The 20,920-nt window shown below is 41.6% G+C and overlaps 1 protein-coding gene across 3 annotated transcripts in view; it reads right to left on the bottom strand.

Moving 5' to 3' along the window:
- Window positions 1-20,920, bottom strand: part of EPB41L4B (erythrocyte membrane protein band 4.1 like 4B) — a 249,164-nt gene that overhangs the window by 49,628 nt on the left and 178,616 nt on the right. For 2 of the 3 annotated variants that reach the window (XM_074945196.1, XM_074945199.1), the window contains one exon: window positions 17,545-17,615. In XM_074945196.1, coding sequence (XP_074801297.1) covers window positions 17,545-17,615 — 71 coding nt within the window. The remainder of the gene's footprint in view (window positions 1-17,544; window positions 17,616-20,920) is intronic. The other variant, XM_074945197.1, reaches the window with a different exon arrangement.

The raw sequence follows: 20,920 nt of genomic DNA, 5'->3' as shown, positions 1-20,920 counted from the left end.
ATGAAAATACACCTACGGACTGCAGTCTAGGCTAAGACTGTAATGCTCCTGCTTTCTGGCAGAAAGGGGTGATACGAGTTCTTTTTCTACCCACACCTAGAACAATGCTCTCAGCCCAAGTGTCACTGTCTGAGCTCAAAATCAGCTATAAATTCAGGTCTTCACATGGCCGTCAGGACATCCACTATTCATGTTGAGATTTTTAGGAGAGACAGAGGACACTCCTGTTGAAATTCAGTTGGATTGGGCACCTAACTCACTTAGCCTCTGAAAATTCCAGCACTGATGTCTAATGCAGATGATTATGTAGAGAATTATAATGCAATTTTATGATTTCTGATATCACTAGTAATAATGCCTTTTTGTAGTTAGCAAGTTAAAATACAGTCAGAAACCATTTTAAATAGCAAAAACAGCATCTGATTTGGGGCTATAGGTAACAGACAAGTTCTTTGAACAGTAGATTTCCTGATTTTACTAAGGGAACAGCAGTATATTTGTTTCCTAATGGATTTACCTAGCCTTTAAACTAAGCCATTTTTCCTTCGGAGGCAGGATTGAAGTCTTTTCCTCACCTCTATGAACAGGTGTGAATAGCAGTATAAAATGAGTTCGCACCAGCAGATTTGTAGGATAAATTTAGCTACTTTGCTGATAAAAACACAGTAATATTTAAGAGTTCAAATTTTTCAGGTTCCAGTACGTGTACTTTGAAATTGTGCTAGAGGTACATGTGATGCCGGCAGATCAGTTCCAGCTCATGCCCAGGCCCCTAGGCCTCACTGAACACTGACAAATGCATCTCTGGAAACCAGTCTGGCTGACCTGCAGGTTAGTCTACTTAAAATAGACATTAGTGTTATAAGAATGTGTTTAATGGTCAGACTTTATGGAATTCTTGTAGGATACTACATGTATTAATCAAACTTATAATGTCTGTATCCCATGGTATAAAGTTAAATTGACCATTTGCCTTGTAATTGTGTAACTCACCAAACAGGAAAAAAAAAACATTAATTAGTGTACAGTGCTGGTCCTGTAGTCAATTTGAAACCAAATGAGGCATTGTAAGACATCAAAAAGAGAAAGACTTTGTTGCCCTCCCCACTTACATGAAGAAGAGGCAGGCATTGACACTTGTTCTATCAGCTTGTATTCTGGGGTGGAGGGGATAAAAATCCCTGACAAGGAGAAACTGGATGCTTTCTGAACTCTGAGGGGCAAAGTTTCCTAAACATAAGCAAGAGATCCAAGTGCTGCTTGGCATGGGTCACCACTAAAGGATATATGGAGCTGCTTATTATAGAAGCCTATATTACCTTTTAAAATCTCAGACTAATTCATTTGTGTCTGTGTATTTCCTGTTTTACCCTCTAAATAACTCTCTTACTTGGTTTATTACAAGATTGGTTATAGGTGTTGTCTTCAATTTGAAATCTGGGTACAACTGACCAGGAGTAAGTGTCTGGTCCTTTGGGACTGTGAACAACCTGAATATTATTGTGATTTTTGGTGTAAAGTGACCATCTATCACATAGTCCTGGGTGTCTGGGTGGCAAGATAGGCTGGAATGCCCAAGGGGACTGTCTGTGACTCCGTGGTAATTCTGTATTAGTGCTTTCGGAGATCACCCTTGTTACTGGGTTGGTGAAATCTAATTATAGAACATACCACGAGTTTGGGGTGTCTGCCCTGCTTTTTGAGAGTCTGCCCTGAGCTTGGCACTCAGTCATGAGCCACGCCAGACAGTGTGATAATACACTGTACTCTGGTTAATGGTATAATACAGTAAGGTAATTAAGCAGATGTGAGAAGTCCCTTTGAAGGCAAGGAAGAAAGAACTGGATGTGTCACCTGGCAATGAAATCAAGCCACATGCTTAAGTAAGTGGATTCTCCATGACTTGCAGTCCAAGTCAAGACGATTTTTTTCCAAATAATACGCTGCAGTTCAAACAGAAGTTACGGGCTCGATGCAAAAATTACTAGGTGATGTTCTGTGGCCTGCGTTATGCAGGAGATCAGAGAAGATGATCACAAAAATGGCTTCTGGCTTTAAAACGATCAACGTATTAATCTACCTTGCTGAATCTGAACTATATTGATGTCGGATATTTAGTTACATATTACATTTTTTCTAGAACTGTCTGAACATTTTTCAAACAAAAACAGGGTTTTTTGCTTTGTTGTTTTTCCTGTTGAAAATGGCCTTTTTTCAAAACCATTTTTGCCCACATTTTTAGTTTTTCATGATATATTTTTATTGATGTTTAACCAAACTGATTACTGAAATGTTTCTTTTCCCCAAAACCTGGGTTTTGAAAACAAACACAAAAATGGGCACTCTGAATGCTATGAAATGAATACAGCCAGAAAATGGTGAAATTTGTCATGGAAAAAACCCTCACTTTTTTCAACCAGCTCCACTTTTGACCTATCCAAACTTTTTATCTACACAATATTTATCTGGATAACTGTATTCTTGGTCCTAAAGAAACTAGCTGTCCATAACTGCCTTGCACTAACTACTGGAGGAATTTGGAACTGAGAAGTACAGTCTCGTGGTTAAGACACCAGACTGGGATTTAGGATATCTGGACTCAGTTCCTGTTTTTTCTAAGAAATGCTCAGATTCAAACCTCACAGATTTTAAGGCCAAAAGGGACCATCATTATCATCCAGTCTGACCTGCACATAGCAGCCCATAGAACCTTACCCACACACTCCTATAAGAGACCCATAACCTCTGGCTGAGCTACTGAAGCCCTCAAATCATGATTTAAACACTTCAAGTTACCAAGAATCCTCCATTTACACCAATTTAAACCTGCAAGTGAGCCATGCCTCATGCTGCAAGAGGAAAGTGAAAACCCTCCAGGGTCTCTGACCAATCTGACCCAAGGGAAAATTCCTTCTTGACTCCAAATATGGTGATCCATTAGACCCTGAGCATATGGCCAACACCCACTAGCCAGACACCTGGGAAAGAATTCTCTGTAGCAATTCAGAGCCCTCCCCACCTAGTGTCCCATCACCAGCCACTGGAGATATTTGTTACTAGTACTCGGAAATTGGCTATATGGCATTGTATATGCCATCATACCATCCCCTCCATAAACTTATCAACTCGGTCTTGAAGCCAGTTAGGTTTTTTGCCCCCCACTGCTCCCATTAAATGCAGCATCCAAGAAAAATTTCAAGGCTGCAGGTACCCAACTCTATCAATGAAAGGTCTTAAATAGGATTCAGTATATGCAACTTCAGAGCTCAGAAACAGCTGGTACGCACCAGTACAGCAGACCGGCCCCTTTCCGAAGAGACTGTTATGCTCTCCAGAATCTCAGGTTTCTTTCTTTCTTTCTTTCTTAGCAAGTCTGTAGCTGTTATGATTGCAGAGAAATGCTCATAAATGAGTGGAATTGATGCAGAGATGACTGTGTGTGTTTGCAGAGAGCTTACAGCAACACCTCAGAGGTGTACACTTCACCATCCATCTCAGTGGAGATGCAACTCAGATGCCCAGCCATAACAGAAATGTTAATGTTGTTAACTATTACATTCCTCATACATAAGAAAGGAGAGCGAGGATCACAGATCTGCACAACTTACCAGGAGTAACTTACCATGATTTTGGTGCTACAAGAGGGTAACATCTGGTAGATACCACCTCTTATTTTTCCCCCCCCAATCAAGAAGTAGCCAGGCCCAAAAAGCCTAGTGGAGCCCATGGGCATATTCAAGTCCGACCAAAGGAAAGCCAAGTTTGAAGAGCCCAGTGGAGCGGACACGCCCTTTAAATGTTCTACACGATCCATGAATGGCATCTCATTTTGATAACTCACGTGAGCAGAGGTTATTTTGCGGATGGATCTTGTAAGAGTGAATTTTTCCCCACACAAAGTGACCTCTGCACAACTGGACATAACTTATATTTCTTCCCCTCTCTTCTCTGGTGACTAACATCAGCCAGCGCTGAGATATAACATTTCATCTTGCGTTTCATGTTATACAGTTCTGAATGTAGTTAGCCCTAATGCAATAGTTTTAATTAGTTTTGGATTGTAAGATTTGCAAAGGAAATATAATAAATGAATATGCAGAGCACCAGATGGTGACTGTAGCTTCACCCACACAAGAAGAATATTCCTATTTGCAATCTTATCAAAGATGAGATCATTTGGATAATAAGGATCAACAAAGGTAATGCAACAGTTGGTCTTGAAAGAATTTCACAGATGAACGCTGAACCATTTGGCATGTTGAGCATACCAGACTGTTGATAAAAATCCAAAAGCGTGTTACCATGAAAATAAATAGTTTAGTCAATAAACGCACCACATTAGAGACAATATCAAGTGATAGTAATGACAGAAACAAAAATAGCTAATCTTGCCAATGGAAACATTTGACTAGACGATGGATCCTTATTTATATTTCATTGACTTACCCCAGAAATGGAAGCACTTATGTTTATGTATGTGAATATTACTTTGCCAGGCATTTAACTAGAATTTATATGAAACTTACTTTATCAATATTAATTTTGGTTGTGATTTTAAAGAGGTAAGGCTTGGAAAGAACAGGGAAGAAGAGTGTGTGACCTCTAGAGCACACTCCCTCCAGAACCTGGCATAGACCCCAAGGTTTCTGAATCTCACCATTCCTCTGTTGTGAGCAAATATGGGTGAAAACCACTCGCAAACCCACTATTTCATCCTCTGATAGTCCTGGTTCACACAGAGGAGGACAACTGTCTACTGCTATCAGTTACTCTATTTGCTTAAGAGCCAGAGGTCTGTGCAGTGGATCTAAAGTTTGCAGCCCTGTTGCTGAAGAATGTGGGTGTCAATATGATGTCACACAGTGGAATTTCTGTTTGGTGTTTCGTTTTTTTAAATTTAGGAAATTACCCACAAAATGGACCACTGCTCCCTTGAAAATCCACTGGGTGTCTGGAGGGAGGGTATGCATAGCCCACTCTGAAAATAGATGTTCCTTAGTGCTGCTGCCATCAACAATTTTTCTGAATGGCTAAGAGAAAGCACACAAAACACATCACCTCTTTATGGGAAAATGAGCCAAACCGGCTTTTCTTAACCCTCCTGACCACATGGAGTAAATTCAGCAAATGGAAGAACTCTAACCTTTACCATACAATGCGCCTCAGCCCCCAAGCAAGTCAGTCCCAAATATGCAGGAGTAACATGAAAATCTATTCCAATACCTTTTAGGAATAGAACCAGATTCACAAAAATGTCCAAAACCAATTGTAAAATGATTTCAGTATTGCGAATTGAAACCAGTGTGTTTTGCTACAAGTACTCATCCAGCATGTCAGACTACTGAAGATGACAATCACCAGCCAACAATACTTATTCTTGATGGTATATGATAAGTTTAATGACCAAACATAGCTAATGGGACTCCTTCCTCAGGCATATTGCAATTATTTTTATAATCCATTTGGAACAACGTTAACCTTAAAATCTTCCTAAAAGGCACAACAGCATTTTAACGTGTTCAAGATGGTTTATTCCCCAGCTCAGGATACGATGATCTGTGAATCCCTTTTTTTTTTCCTTTTAGTTCACTCCAGTACCAACAATAGGTTCCAATAATAGTAAAATCCTAAATCCAAATCGTGCATAATCTGTGGATCTGATGAGATCATACCAGGGTTTGGAGTCTGTTAGCAATGTGCACTCATCTATCAGTCATCTGCACATTTGTCTGTGACTCACATGTGAGCAAGTGTGCTGTTTAGAATTTACCTCGAAAGATGATAAAGATCAAGCTAGAGCATACTTGTGTTAATATACTAATGTGTGTGTCTGGAGTACAATCTCTTTTTCCTCGTTAGACACTCCTGGCAACAAGGATTGCTACTCTGTCACCTGCTCTTGGAATTCTACCCTGTTCTAGTAAGCCTGTTCTATACTGGATTTATGTGACTGAGAACTAGGGGTTAAAATAGATTGAAACAAGATGAAGGAGCAGCAAACCGGAAACAGGGGGAGCTGTGTGGACATCACAGTGCTCTACAAAGCTGGGGAGAAGAATGGGAGTCCTGCATCTGCTATTAGCAGAGGAAGAACTGCACGCCCCCACCTCCTCCCCAATTTAATGCCTGCTGAGAACTGTAGGCTTGTTGGTAACAGATGTCCAGAATTTAGCCTTGCAGTTACCATGTCCGCGTACGGAACACTAGAGAGTAATGCATACGCATTCTGCTTCCGGAGAATTGCTACAGCTACTGCAATTCCAGTTTTATATAGTTTTTTCATGGCTAAAATGAATGTGAAAATAGAAAGATGGACATTTTACCAAGCGTACAGAAAAACGGGTGAATCCACTGACTGATATGTTGCTACTTTACTGGAACATATTGTTACATACCATTATGGGGATATGTCCAAAGAGACGATTGGAAACCAGCTTGTGGCAAAAACAGCCATACCCATGCATACCTGAGTGATTACTACTTGAGCCAGAACTAACTGTACACAGAGCTAGAGCAACTGTTAGCCAAATTGAATCTGCTATGGCAGATGCGAAAATAATTGCTCAGGGGACTACAGGCCGTGTCCAAGTAGTTAGTTCATTAGCAGTGCAATCTCTCCAGACTAGCATAGGAGTTGCAGACAAGATGGTGGTAAACCACACAGTAAGCACTGTGTATCCCCACACCTTTTTTTTTATGTAATAGATTGTCATGTTTAAATTAAGGATCTAAGGTGTATATATTCAGCTACACTAGATGCCCTGCAAAAAATGCCTAATGTCATGGGGTTGGAAAATCAGGGCATTCTGCTAATGTATGCTACAGCCATCATTCAGAAATCAGATATATGAGATTTCTGTCCCTGATGATATTGTCTGGAGTAATAAAAATACCTGCCTCTTATATATTTTTTCATGAGAAGATATCAAAGGAGATTGGCATCATTAACCCCATTTTACACATGGGGAAACTGAGGCACCAAGAGGCGACTATTGCAAAATAGTTTGGGCAAATATTGGTTTCTATTTTAATGTTCACAGAAATATTTGCATGGGTATTTGCAAAAAAAGAATTTTAAATTTGCATATGCAAGTATTTGCACCAAAAGCATTAGTGTACTTCTCAAATCAAGAAGCAGGAACAATACCATACGACTTGGCTGACCAAGCATTATTAATAAATAAGTGCAATTCACACCTGAGCAAAAGCCCAATGCAAGGTCTATGCATCACTTAAGTCCTCTAAACAGAGCTGAAGTAGGACTTAAGAGGCATATTGTGCTCTCTCTCTGCACAGTTGCAAATTTCACCAACAATGAATATGCTCAGAATCCCTGTTCATCCTTATTCCAAAGACTGTTTATAATGGCCCAAACATTACTGGATAATGTTGAACAGCAGGAGAAAGTTGTCATCTGCGCATCTACATTTCACAAGCAGAAAGAAAAACAAAACTGGTTGGATACATTATTTGTATTGCATTATTCTCTCAACCCTAGTTTTGAATTGGGACGGTTATAGTTCACCTCTCCCTGTTCATGAATTACTTTGATATTTGCACCTCAAGAAAACACAGCCCACTGAACTGATGCTTGGTTTATCTGTGTCAATTCTGCTTGAATCTATCTGTAATGTTTTCAGAGAGCATAGCAGAAATCTAAGCTACATTTGGTGACATACCTAAAAAACAAAACAAAGACAAAAAACAGTCCCAGTGCTTGGTTGTCTTAATGCACAGCACTTGAATACTTACAGAGGTCTATATTGTAATAGAGCTTTTTACTACTTTAACCCCTCAAGTTGTAAAAAAACAGCACTGGGCCCCACAGTTCAAACTGTAATACTGCACTGATGCACAAAGTAAAACTGAACAACAGTCATTTGTCTTTATTTGTGAGAGAAGCTGTGTCCCCGGAACTACAAAAGCCTTCATCTGATAACAGTACAACGTAGTCTAGCACAACTGATTATACAAAACACAGTCACATAAACAAGATAAAAGTAAACAGTACACAAATACGTGCCAGAGTGCTCACTTCTAAGAATTTCAGCATGGTCCTTTTCAAAAGCTTGTAAACTTAGGCTTGTACAAAAGAAAAGGAAAATCTAATTTTATCTCCAAACTTTACCATCCTTACTCATGCTGAGTAGCACCTTATTTTGCAAATATCTACACTGATCTACTACACAGGATGAGTAAGGAAGAGAATCTACTCCAGACTGTGGAACAAAATGGCCCTTCTACAGATGTTATGATGTTGATAAATATGGAATGCTCTCCATATTGCGCATGTACATCATCATGAGAAGATCTGTGCTTCTAATTCTCGATAAGTAAACTTTTCAAAAATGCCTAAGTGTATTAGGAGCTTATGTCACATTGAAAGTCACTGGGAATCTAAGGGTATGTCTACACTACGAAATTACTCTGATTTTACAGAAGTCGATTTTTGGGAACAGATTGTATAAAGTTGAGTGCATGCGTCCACACTAAGCACATTAATTCGGCGGTGTGCGTCCACAGTACTGCGGCAAGCGTTGACATTCCAAGCGGGGCACTGTGGGTAGCTATTCCACAGTTCCCACAGTCCCCGCTGCCCATTGGAATTCTGGGCTGAGCTCCCAATGCCTGATGGGGCCAAAAATTTGTCGCGGGTGGTTATGGGTAAATGTCGTCAGTCAACCCTCCCTCCGTGAAAGCAACGGCAGACAATCATTTTGCGCCCTTTTCCCTGGATTGCCCGAGCAGATGCCATAGCACAGCAAGCATGGAGCCCGTTCAGCTCACCGCAGCAGTTATGACCACTGTAAACACCTCGCGCATTATTGTGCAGTTTATGCAGAACCAGAACCTGAAAAACCAGGTGAGGAGGCGACTGCAGCGCGGTGACAAGAGTGATGAGGACATGGACACAGATTTCTCTAAAACCTCGGTCCCCGGCAATTTAGAGATCATGGTGTTAATGGGGCAGGCTCATGCTGTGGAACACCGATTCTGGGCCCAGGAAACAAGCACAGACTGGTGGGACCGCAGAGTGTTGCAGGTTTGGGATGATTCCCAGTGGCTCCAAAACTTTTGCATGCATAATGGCACTTTCATGGAACTTGTGATTTGCTTTCCCCTGCCCTGAAGCGCAAGAATTCCAAGATGAGAGCAGCCCTCACAGTTGAGAAGCGACTGGCAATAGTCCTCTGGAAGCTTGCAATGCCAGACAGCTAGTGGTCAGTCAGTAAACAATTTGGAGTGGGCAAAGCTACTGTGGGGGTTGTTGTGATGCAAGTAGCCAATGCAATCATTGAGCTGCTGCTATCAAAGGTAATGACTCTGGGAAATGGGCAGGTCATACTAGGATGGCTTTGCTGCAATGGGATTCCCTAACTGGGGTGGGGCTATAGACGGAAGGCATATCCCTATCTTGGGACCAGACCACCAGGGCAGCCAGTACATAAACCACAAGGGGTACTTTTCAATGGTGCTGAAAGCTCTGGTGGATCACAAGGGACGTTTCACCAACATCAACGTGGGATGGCCGGGAAAGGTTCATGACGCTCGTGTCTTCAGGAACTCTAGTCTGTTTAAACGGCTGCAGGAAGGGACTGACTTCCCAGACCAGAAAATAACTGTTGGGGGTGTTGAACTGCCTATAGTTATCCTTGGGGACCCAGCCTACCCCTTAATGCCCTGGCTCATGAAGCCGTACACAGGCACCCTGGACAGTAGTAAGGAGCTGTTCAACTATAGGCTGAGCAAGCGCAGAATGGTGGTAGAGTGTGGATTTGGACATTTAAAGGGTCACTGGCGCAGTTTACTGACTCGCTCAGACCTCAGCGAAACCAATATTCCCATTGTTATTACTGCTTGCTGTATGCTCCACAATCTCTGTGAGAGTAAAGGGGAAGACGTTTATGGCAGGGTGGGAGGTTGATGCAAATCACCTGGCCGCTGAATACGCGCAGCTAGACACCAGGGTGATTAGAAGAGTACAGCAGGAAGCGCTGCGCATCAGAGAATTTTGGAAACCAGTTTCGTGACTGGCCAGGGTACCGTGTGACACTTCTGTTTGTTTCTCCTTGATGAAAAACCGCCCCCTTGGTTGACTCTAATGCCCTGTTAGACACCTGCCCTCCCGCCCTTCGATCACAGCTTGCTTGCAAAGGAAATAAAGTCACTATTGTTTAAAACCCATGTATTCTTTATTAATTGATTATAAAAATAGGGAGATAACTCACAAGGTAGCCCAGATGGGATGTGGGAGGAGGGTAGGAGGGAAGGAAAAGGCCACTTCAAAACTTGTTGAATGACAGCCTTCTGTTGCTTGGGCTGTCCACTGGGGTGGAGTGGTTGGGTGCCCGGAGCCTCCCCATCCCACATGTTCTTGGGCATCTGGGTGAGGAGGCTATGGAACTTGGGGAGGAGGGAGGGCTGTTAAACAGGGGCTGCAGCGGCAGTCTGTGATCCTACTGCTGTTCCTGAACCTCCACCAGATGCTGGAGCATGTCCATTTGATCCCGCAGCAGCCCCAGCGTTGCATCTTGCCTCCTCTGATATTCCTGCCGCCACCTCTCATCTTTATCGTCCCTCCTGTCCTCACGTTCATTGGCCACTTTCCTGTACTGTGCTACTGTGTCCCTCCACACATTCTGCTGAGCTCTGTCAGTGCCAGACAACTGCATGAGCTCAGAGAACATTTCATCGCGCATGCGTTTTTTTTGCTGCCTTATCTGAGATAGCCTTTGGGACATAGGAGGGAGGCTTGAAACATTTGCAGCTGCGGGAGGAAAAAAAAAAGGGAGTGAAGGATTTTAAAAGATACATTTTACAGAACAATGGCTATACTCTTTCACGGTGAACAACACTATTCACATTACATAGCACATGTGATTTCGGTACAAGGTCGCATTTTGCATCTTATATTGAGTGCCTGTGGCTTTGGTGTTAGAGATCACACACGCAGTGCCGGGCAACAGAATTCGGCTTGCAGGCGGCCATGGTAAGCCATAGTCTTTCAGCTTCTGCAACCTTCATAACAGCAGCGCCCTCCTTTCCCATACCAAGCAAAGCCCATTGAGTTGGCCATTTAGTGCTGCAGTTTTCCTGTTAACATGCAGCAGCAGCAACCAAACTAACCCCACCTCATCCAATTCTCTGGGATGATCGCTTTATCCCTCCCTCCACCGCGTGGCTGGTATCAGGGAAGATGCCTTTTAGCCAAACGCGAACAGCTCAGCGCCAATGCCCCCCCCCACTGCTTGGCTAACTGCGGGGAGCATTTCTTTTCAGCCACTGGCAAACAGCCCGGTAGGAACGGCCAACTCTGAATGTCCCCTTAATTAAATTCCCGTATTTCAACCAGGTTACCATGAACGGTATCACTCTGCTGAGGATAACACAGAGAGATAAAGAATGGATGTTGCTTGAATGCCAGCAAACACCAGGACCATATGCTGCCAGGTTTTGTCATGCAATGATACCAGATTACTTGCGACTAGTATGGCATGGTAAAGTGTCCTACCATGGAGGACGGAATAAGGCTGCTCTCCCCAGAAACCTTCTGCAAAGGCCTTTAGAGTACCTCCAGGAGAGCTTCATGGAGATGTCCCTAGAGGATTTCCGTTCCATCCCCAGACATGTTAAGAGAATTTTCCAGTAGCTGTACTGGCCACAAATGCATTCCGAGTCCTCAGGGCAAATTAATCATTAAAAAACGCTTGCTTTTAAAACATGTATTATATTTAAAAAGGTACACTCACCAGAGGTCCCTTCTCTGGCTTGGTTGGGTTGGGAGGGTATTTCTATCAGGGTGATAAAAAGATCCTGGCTGTCGGGGAGAACGGTGTGCTGCGTGCTCTCCTCAAGCTCATCCTCCTCCTCTTCCCCATCCGCAAAATCCTCAGGCATGGCGGAGAGTACCCCATCATCGGAGTCCACGGACAGGGGTGGGATAGTGGTAGCGGTCCCCCTAGAATTGCATGCAGCTCAGCGTAGAAGTGGCATGTCTGGGGCTCTGTCATGGAGCATCCATTTGATTCTTTGGTTTTCTGGTACGTTTGTCTGAGCTCCTGAAGTTTCACGTGGCACTGCATTGCATCCCTGCTGTAGCCTCTGTCCATCATGGCCTTGGAGATTTTTTGAAATGTTTTGGCATTTCGTCTTTTGGAACGTAGTTCTGATAGCACGGATTCATCTCCCCATACAGCGATCAGATCCAGTACCTCCCGTTCGGTCCATGCTGGAGCTCTTTTTCAATTCTGGGACTGCATGGTTACCTGTGCTGATGAGCTCTGCATGGCCAAACAGGAAATGAGATTCAAAAATTCCCAGGGCTTTTCCTGTACACCTGGCCAGTGCATCCAAGTTCAGCATGCTGTCCAGAGCGGTCACAATGGTGCACTGTGGGATAGCTCCCAGAGGCCAATACCGTCAAATTGCATCCACACTAACCCTAATTCGAAATGGCGATGTTGATTTCAGCGCTAATCCCCTCGTGAGGGAGGAGTACAAAAATCAATTTTAAGAGCCCTTTATGTCGACAAAAATGGCTTCGTTGTGTGGATGGGTGCAGGGTTAATTCGATTTAACGCTGCTAAATTCGACATAAACTCGTAGTGTAGACCAGGCCAAAGACAATTACTAACAATTTTGAGATTGCTTCAGCTAGTTCCTTAAGTATCCAAGGATGAATTTCATCATTCCTTGCTGACTTGAATACATGTAAATTATCTCAATATTCTTTAACCTGTTCTTTCCCTATTTTGGTTTCCATTCCTTCCCAATTGTCAATAATATTAATTGTGTTGAGTATCTGGTCACCATTAACCTTTTTAATGAAGACTGAAGGAAAACAGACATTAAACACCTCAGCCTTCTTGATGTCATCCATGATTAGATCTCCTTCTCCACTAAGCAGTGGACCTACACATTCTTTCACCTTTATCTTGCTCCTAATGTATTCATAGAAACTCTTCTTATTGCCTTTCTTTCTCTTGCTAAGTGTAACTTATTTTGTGCCTTCGCATTTCTGATTTTGTCGCTACGTTTGTGCTATTATTTTGTACTCCTCCTTAGCAATTTGCCCACATTTCCACTTTTTGTAAGATTCTGTTTTGATTTTCAGGTCATTAAAGAGCTTCTGATGGAGCCATATTAGTCTCTTACTATTCTTCCTATTTTTTATTCGCATCAGAATAATTGGCAATTGTATGTTTAATATTGTTCTCCTTGAGAAACTGCTAGGTCTGTCTTATGAACTCTTTTTTCCCTTAGATTTTCTTCCTGTGGGATCTTACCAAGCTGTTCTCTGAGTTTGTCCAAGTCTGCATTTTTGAAGCCCATTGTCCTTATTCTGATGCTCTCACTCTTTCCTTTCCTTAAGATCATGACATCTTTCATTTCAGGATCACTTTCTCCCAAATTGCCTTCCATCTTGAGATTTGCAACCAATTCCTCCATGTTGGCCAGACTCAAGTATAAAATGGCTACCCCTCTAGTTATTTTCTCCACTTTCTGAAAAAAAGACATTGTCCCCAATACATTCCAAGAATGTACTGGAAATTCTGTGTTTTGCCGTATTACTTTTCCAACAGATATCTGTAGTTAAAATTCCCCATTACTACCAGTTATTTCTGTTATTTGCTATTTACATCTACACCCTACCAATATATTGACTATAGCCACAATCCATTTAATTGTTTTAGTGGATTCACCCCAGTAAGCCACATCACCTCTGTTCTATCCAGACAGAGCATCAGCGAATTCATTCTCATCTGGGTCAATGCCTTGGGTAGGCAAACAAGAAGATGGCACCATCTGGATCTGATGAAAATGAAATGAAGGATTGAATGTCCTGAGTATACAGATGGCACCATAGCCCAAACCCTCTCACTGTATTTCATAATAGCATCATACGTATGTTGCCTGAGTGGAATTCTTTTCAGTCTTCAGATATGAGGGCCCCTGGGGTGGATGAACAATTAATCCACACCAACCCCCTGCTGACCTTCCAGAAAGGGAAAAATAGAGCCATAGAAAAACAATCCCATCCACCTTGCCAGATCCCACAGGCATGTCTGCAACATCTGTTGATCAATAGTAGAAAGAGGCAGTGGATGTAATAAATCAACATGGACACTTACAGAGTGTTGATTAACTAGTTCTCTCCTTAGCAACATTAGGGAGAGCAGGAAAAGAAAGCCCAGGATCAGTAATGGGCAGTCAATAATTGTAATCTCCAACTCAGGATTTCTATTCTCAAGAAGTTTGCAAAACTCACGTATTTCATAAAGAGCTTTTAGAAACATGTATATAGTTTGTTTTTTAAGTAACAAAAAAAATTCCGATTTTTCTGAACGACCATACAGAAATTTCCAGAATAAATTCCCACTACATAGGCCTAAGAACTGAATTTAATGACTAAGCTTAAATATGGATTTAAACTAGTCATGTCCAAACCAGGTTCTAAGGCAGTTTGACCCACCAAACCGTGCTAAAAATAAAATCAACAGGAGAAAAGGAGACCCCCCAGCCCTCAAAACCAAACCAAACCAAAAAACCTTTCAAGCCATACATCAGAAAGAAGCAGTGAAAGGAAAGGGAATTAAAACACGGGTTAAAATAAAACAGAAAACACCTCTCCACTCCCACCCCATTTTTTCCTTGGCAGGTTACCTTTAAATGATGTTTTGATGTTATTTTCAGTTTGATGTTATTTGGTCTGTAGTCACGGATTTAGAGAATTGGAATGGTCATTACTACGTAACTGAGGTGAATTGATGTGAGTACTCATTAATGTGTAGTTCTGCACTTCAAAGTGGCTTAAAATGGCATTTGGGGGTTCCCTGTTTACTATTACTCAGTCACGCCATGGCATGGCCCATTTGGTCCCTGTCCACCCCAAACTGTACTTGAAGGGAGCCCTTTGCATCTGGTCCTTTTTCTGATTGCATGAAAAGTCTGTTGTGGGGGGTGGGGTGGGGGGAAATCAGATGCCTCTAAGGCACAACCCTTCCTTGCCATGGATCTACCTCTTTCTACCCCACCTTCCTGACCTCATGGAAGCCTCTCAGCAGGTCTAGGATCCATATGAGAGGGATGAAGATTGAGCAGCCCCGGTGCATGCTGGGGGTGGGGACAGAGGATGTGTGTCCTCCCACTCTCTGGCTCCACTGAGAACCTCTGCAAAAAATAACAGAGAAAGGCGCCACTGTGGCTAGGGGGGTTCCCTGTTAAGGTGATTCCAAGGACCCTACCTTCCTACCTACCCCGCCCCCAAGGAAATCTGCCAGGTTTGAGGGCTAGCCCTGCAAACTTTTCTACAGAGGGTACCGCCTCCATTGGGTTGGTATGGGGGATCTGTGCCAGGGGATTCCTCACAAAGTATTCCTCTCCCAAAGCTTCCTGCCCCATGGCTTTTCTGTGGAATGGGGTATTGTCTGGGCCCAAACATGCATTTTACAAATACAAAGTGGTTCTGAAGGAGTTTTAGATTGAAAATCTCTTCAGCTGTCAATTAAAAACCGTATATGTCCAAATAGCCTGATCTGCTATGTGCAGTATTGCCAGGCCCAGGCATTCAAACATCTTGACTCAGGCTCCAAAAAGTCATGAGACTTTAAAATAATAAATGTTGTTTTTTTTAATCTGCCTTCATTGTTTGAGCATTTAGGGGTCATGTTTTCAATCTTTTCTTTGCAACCATGGGGGCTGGTAACTTACTTTTTTTTTTTTTTAATTACCTGAGAATCTCAGCTTTCAAGTGGTGCCAGAAGCTGAGGCGTCAAGAAAAACAGCAAAATGTCACAAGAGAGCTAACACCACTGTAAGAAGATACTCTGCTGGCACAAGTTCCTTGGTGGCACTGACGTGGTAAAGGGCGTGTATTGTGGTACTGTATGTTCAGATGAAAGGAAAACAGTGGTGAAAAATGTGTTACAGAAATGGAGGGAACAGAGCACAGTTACAGAGGGAAGCAGAGAGAGACAGTGGGATACTTTATTTGTATCCCCCCAAATTTCCAGATTAATTAGAATAAAGCAGTTGTGTCCAAACCTGTAGCCCATTAGGCTCTGAACTGTGGCTGTTCAGGGTGACGGTGTTAAGAAAACGTGTTTGACTATGAATATGTCTTGCCCTCTGATTTATGAAGTTGAGTGTTTGAATCAGCCTCATTTAATACTGAGAGGGTTGGGGTTACCAGGTCCCCATCAGTGCCAGGAGCAGCTCTGGTGTGAGCTGGGAGTGCTTTGATCAGTTGCTGTCCCTTTCTTATTGTATCTGCTCAGCAGCTCCTCCTGTAGGCATCTTGTTGCATCACAAGGGAGGGGAGAGGAGAGGGAGAAGAGAATATCTCATCACCTGCAATCCTGCCAGACTGTGAGAGCCCAAGAGAGAGCAGGACAGGTGCTCAACTAGTTCTGCCTGAGCCTAGGGAAATAGAACTATTGATTGGGGACCCATGAGGTTTTTGAAATAATATGTTCATTCTTCAGGGTGAAAAGGTTAGCTAAATCTGTAATGAAGTAACCAACAAGCTCAACAAGCTACCACAATTAGTGGTTTGACAGCCTGCTTGGCAACCATACTGTACATCAATTTATTTCCATCTGAAACTGTGCGACCCTTCTGACACTGATGATGAATAAAATTATGTTACTACCATTCATGTAAAGGCAGCATGCTTCCAAATAACCCGCATAGTGAAGTCCTCTTTTTAAAAAAACCCAAAACCTATTATAAGAATGTATTCTCTGGGATTCAAACAGAACATTAAAATATGATGCTCTTTTCAATGGCTATCTGCAAAAGGAAAATTCCTGTGAGAAGAATCAGGTTCCAGTGTAACAAAAATGCAATCCAAACCAGGCCTTCCTGCAGATCAAGAAATCCAAAGAAACACATTTTCTGTGCACTAAAACAAATGCTCCCTTTTCCACTGTTAAAATAATTCCAGGAAACAGAAAGAAACATGAACAGTAAACAAGGTCTGTGTTTGTGCAATACCTAGCACAACTGGGTCCTGGTCCGTGACTGAGGTTCCTAGCTGCTACTGCAATAATACAAATATTATAACAGTAGCAGCAGCAGAAGATTTCATTAATTTAGAAACAGCGGCGTTCGGATAAGTGGCATCAGAGTGGAAATCAGATTCAAAATACAGAATATAGAGATTATATTTTAAAGCTACTCTGAGTTTTAAAGGTTATGATTCTTACCCATATTTTCGACCCAAAATGTTTTGGGTTTTTTTGCTCTTTGCAAAACTGAAATTGTCTACACGAATCTTTCCAAGTTTTAATCTCGCCTGAATTTTGAAGCTGAGATTTTGAAGACTGTATATACTTAGACACATAGTTTAAACACAACCTTACTACAGATTGTACTTTGAAGAAAATACACTGTATAATCAGGTTGCTGTTTGCCAGACTTCACACAGTAATTGAGATATGTATATATGGATTTTGGCATGCATACTGTAGGCAACGTTTTGAAAATGTTGTACTACGTAATGTATTTATTTGATGTTTTCCCTACAAACAAGAAGTAACAGACCTTACATTAGGGTCCTGCAGACTGGAGGCCTTACTGGTATTTACAAATGATGTGTCTTCTTTCCCCACCTGCTAAAGGAAAGAGCCATAATTTAGTATAATGTCAACATATTTATGTATATAATTATAGTATGGTATATATTTATAGTAGAATATATTTACTATATAACTATTTCTACAAGTATCAAAATAGTTTCCATGTATAAAATGCCAGTTGTACCCAGATTTTAAAAAGCAAAATTGTTTTGTTTTCCATTTACTTCTGTTGAAATTCATTTAAAAGTTGATCAGCTGGAGAATACAGGCACAGTATAATAATATTGTGGGAAGATGATCTTTTTGGAAAAACGTGGATATAAACACACATTCCATAAAATATTTAAGCATAAGTAGTGGAACCATTGAAACCAAATATACCCCTTTTTCTTCTGTTTAACCCCTCCCCAAAACTAAACTATGTGCAGATTATTTCCAGCTGCATATCCACAGCCTAATTAGAATCACCATGCCAACTCTCATAATTCTTCAGACATTGAAAAATTAATAGAAAAAGTAATACCTCAACAAACAGTTAGTCTCTACATAAAATCCACAAAAAGCTCTCCATTTCCCTACAAGCCGCAGACCTGGTCTCTTTTATATACTTTGTCTACAAATGCTGGAAAAACAACTATGTATAGACATAATATTGCTTAAATGAAATTGCCAGACAAAGCAGCCCAGCAACTAATTTGACTTAGCCATTTATTACTCTTCGGTGTAGATCCAAGACTCCAATATCCACATATCACCAGCGCAATATTGTACCTGGTCCCCATCCACTCTACTAATACTGTCTACAAACACTAGAGTATCTCCATATCTATAGTAGACTAGAGGGGCGATGACTTTACCCACTCTATTTAAAGGATAGAGAGGAGTTAGTTGATTTAGTTGGGGATTGGTCCTGCTTTGAGCAGGGGGTTGGACTAGATGACCTCCTGAGGTCCCTTCCAACCCTGATATTCTAGGATTCTACGACAGTGCATACAATATATTACCTATTGTATTATTTTTTCATTGTTTATTAAAAACAACAACAGTTAATATGTAGATTTTTTTTTATACTTGGAGCACTTTAGAAATTTATAATTAACCCACAAAATTGACTGGAAATACTTAAAGAAAAGCATCTACACTATGCCTAGTTCACATTGGGCTGGGTATGGGACATAGCAAAAATTAATTCTTAAATTTATGACATTCAAATGTTTAGGTTTTTTTCAAACTACAACCTGTAGTGAGTTTGTGTTTAAGGTCTATATATTCACAATCGAGCTCTGTCTTAAAATGTTTTTGTTTAGGGAATGGGGAAAAAAACTGAATCACAGTTAACGTAGGTGGGCTGCAGAAGTTAGTACTTTGCTCTTTAATATTTATGGCAGGTGATGATGCTTCACATAAAACTGCTGTATGTCTGAATGTTGAAAATATGAATGCAGCTGTCAGAGACTTAACACACAGTCTCTTCTGTCCAAATGATATCTTAATCATGTGCATTGTTAAATGATAATTAGCTAGTTTCTTACTATTTGTCAAACTGACTCTTTAAAAATCACAAATTTTACTTTATTCCAATATTAAAATTACCAAATTGAAAATGGAGAGTGAATTGAATTTTTAGACACACTTGAACATAATAATAGAAAATAGAGTTTCATTATTGAGAATGGAGCACAGGAAGATTACAAAAGTCAGCAATTGTAACGGCCAATTAAATTATTAAAATTCCATCTACTTCAGCAATATGAGATGAGTGTCCCCTTTAGCCAGCTATGGGAGGGATCCAGAATATTACTGGCTAATAACTGTTTCCCCCGATCCTGTGACAGTAAGATGACATCTACACTTGGAGCTAAGGGTGTGATTTGCAGCTTGTGTAGACATACTCATACTCGCTCTCAGTGAGCTAGGATGCTAAAAATAGTAGGGTAGCATCAGTAAGCAGAGGCCTGGGCTAGCTGCCACAAGTTCAAACCCGCCCAGATCCTTTGTGTATGCACCCATGGCGGCTAATCCATGACATTGCTCATGCTGCCCATGCTATCATGGCAACAATACTATGTTTAGCTCGATGACAGCTAGCACAAGAATACCCACACAAGCTGGGAATCACAGCTATAGCTCCAAGTACAGATGAAGCCTTAATCCCAAGGCCATTGCTACCTCCCCAGCATGGATTTACATTGGAACATGCTAAATGGAAGGTCAGGAAAAAGGAATATTCTTAAACATTATTTTCTACATATTGAGAGCTTCTTCATTATTATTTTATGCTAACCAGTGAGCAACTTCCTCAGCACATCTGAAAGTATCTAACCCATAACTTGAAACAAGAACTATATACAAGGTAAAATTCCCATAGGAGCGTCCAGATTGTTGGCGCTCCTAGAAGAAATGCAAATATTATGACCAAGATTCATCTCTCTCTTTGGGGACACCCAACAATCTGAAAAAGGAGTCTTGTCTAGAACCACCCAATATCTGGTGGGAAATTTATATCAGCAACTAGCCAGAGAGGTCCCTGTGGACTACTAAACTCAGGAACCTTCATTGTTAGAGGCTCTGACATCTACATAGCAACGATGTCTGAAGGCAGAAATGCAGCGACATGTGGCTGCTCAGCAGACTTCTTCCACTGAGGCAGATTCTCTCTCTGACCAGAAGTCAACCATGCTATAAGAGGAATGAGCTTTAATGCCTGTGGAGTATGGCAGGCCATCTATACATATGCTTCCTTTGGACACAGTCAGATCCATTTAAGTATTATCAAAAGGGAAACAGCCTGGCCCTTCTTGCAGCCAGATTATAGGAGAAATAAGGAACGCAGTACTCCAAGCTCTTTGACACTATGGATCCTAATGCCATCCCATAGGATGCCAGGCTCTTTCCTTTTCTGAGACTGGCCCAGGGCAAAGAAAAATGAAATTAATGTTCTGATTTCAATGAAAAACAGTTTGGATAAAACTGCCAACAGGGTAACAAGTTACTTTATCATTGGGGAAAAACAAGACAAAGGAAGTGACAGGACAGAGGCACTAGCTTGCATGCTCTCCACAGATAAGTGGTTTCCAAGAAAAGCTACTGTTATTGAAAGCCAAAATAAGGATGCCGAAGGGAGAAGTCCAGAACTTAAGAAGCACCAAACAGACTCCAGTTGCTTAAGCGATCTGCCTAAATTTCACTAAATTATGCGCTTCTGATTTCTAGAGATGCTGAGCACCCACTGCTCCCATTGCTGCTGAGCCAGGATTTATGGCATGCCCTTCTTTAGGTTCTCCTCTAAGCACAAAGAGGATCCTCAACCACTGCCTGGGGGTGGAGGGAGAGTGGGAATC

The sequence above is a fragment of the Natator depressus genome, chromosome 2, assembly GCF_965152275.1.
Source record: "Natator depressus isolate rNatDep1 chromosome 2, rNatDep2.hap1, whole genome shotgun sequence".
In the NCBI taxonomy this organism is placed as follows: domain Eukaryota; kingdom Metazoa; phylum Chordata; order Testudines; family Cheloniidae; genus Natator; species Natator depressus.
Note: the sequence above shows the minus strand (reverse complement) of the source record. Positions and strands in the feature narration are given on the sequence as shown.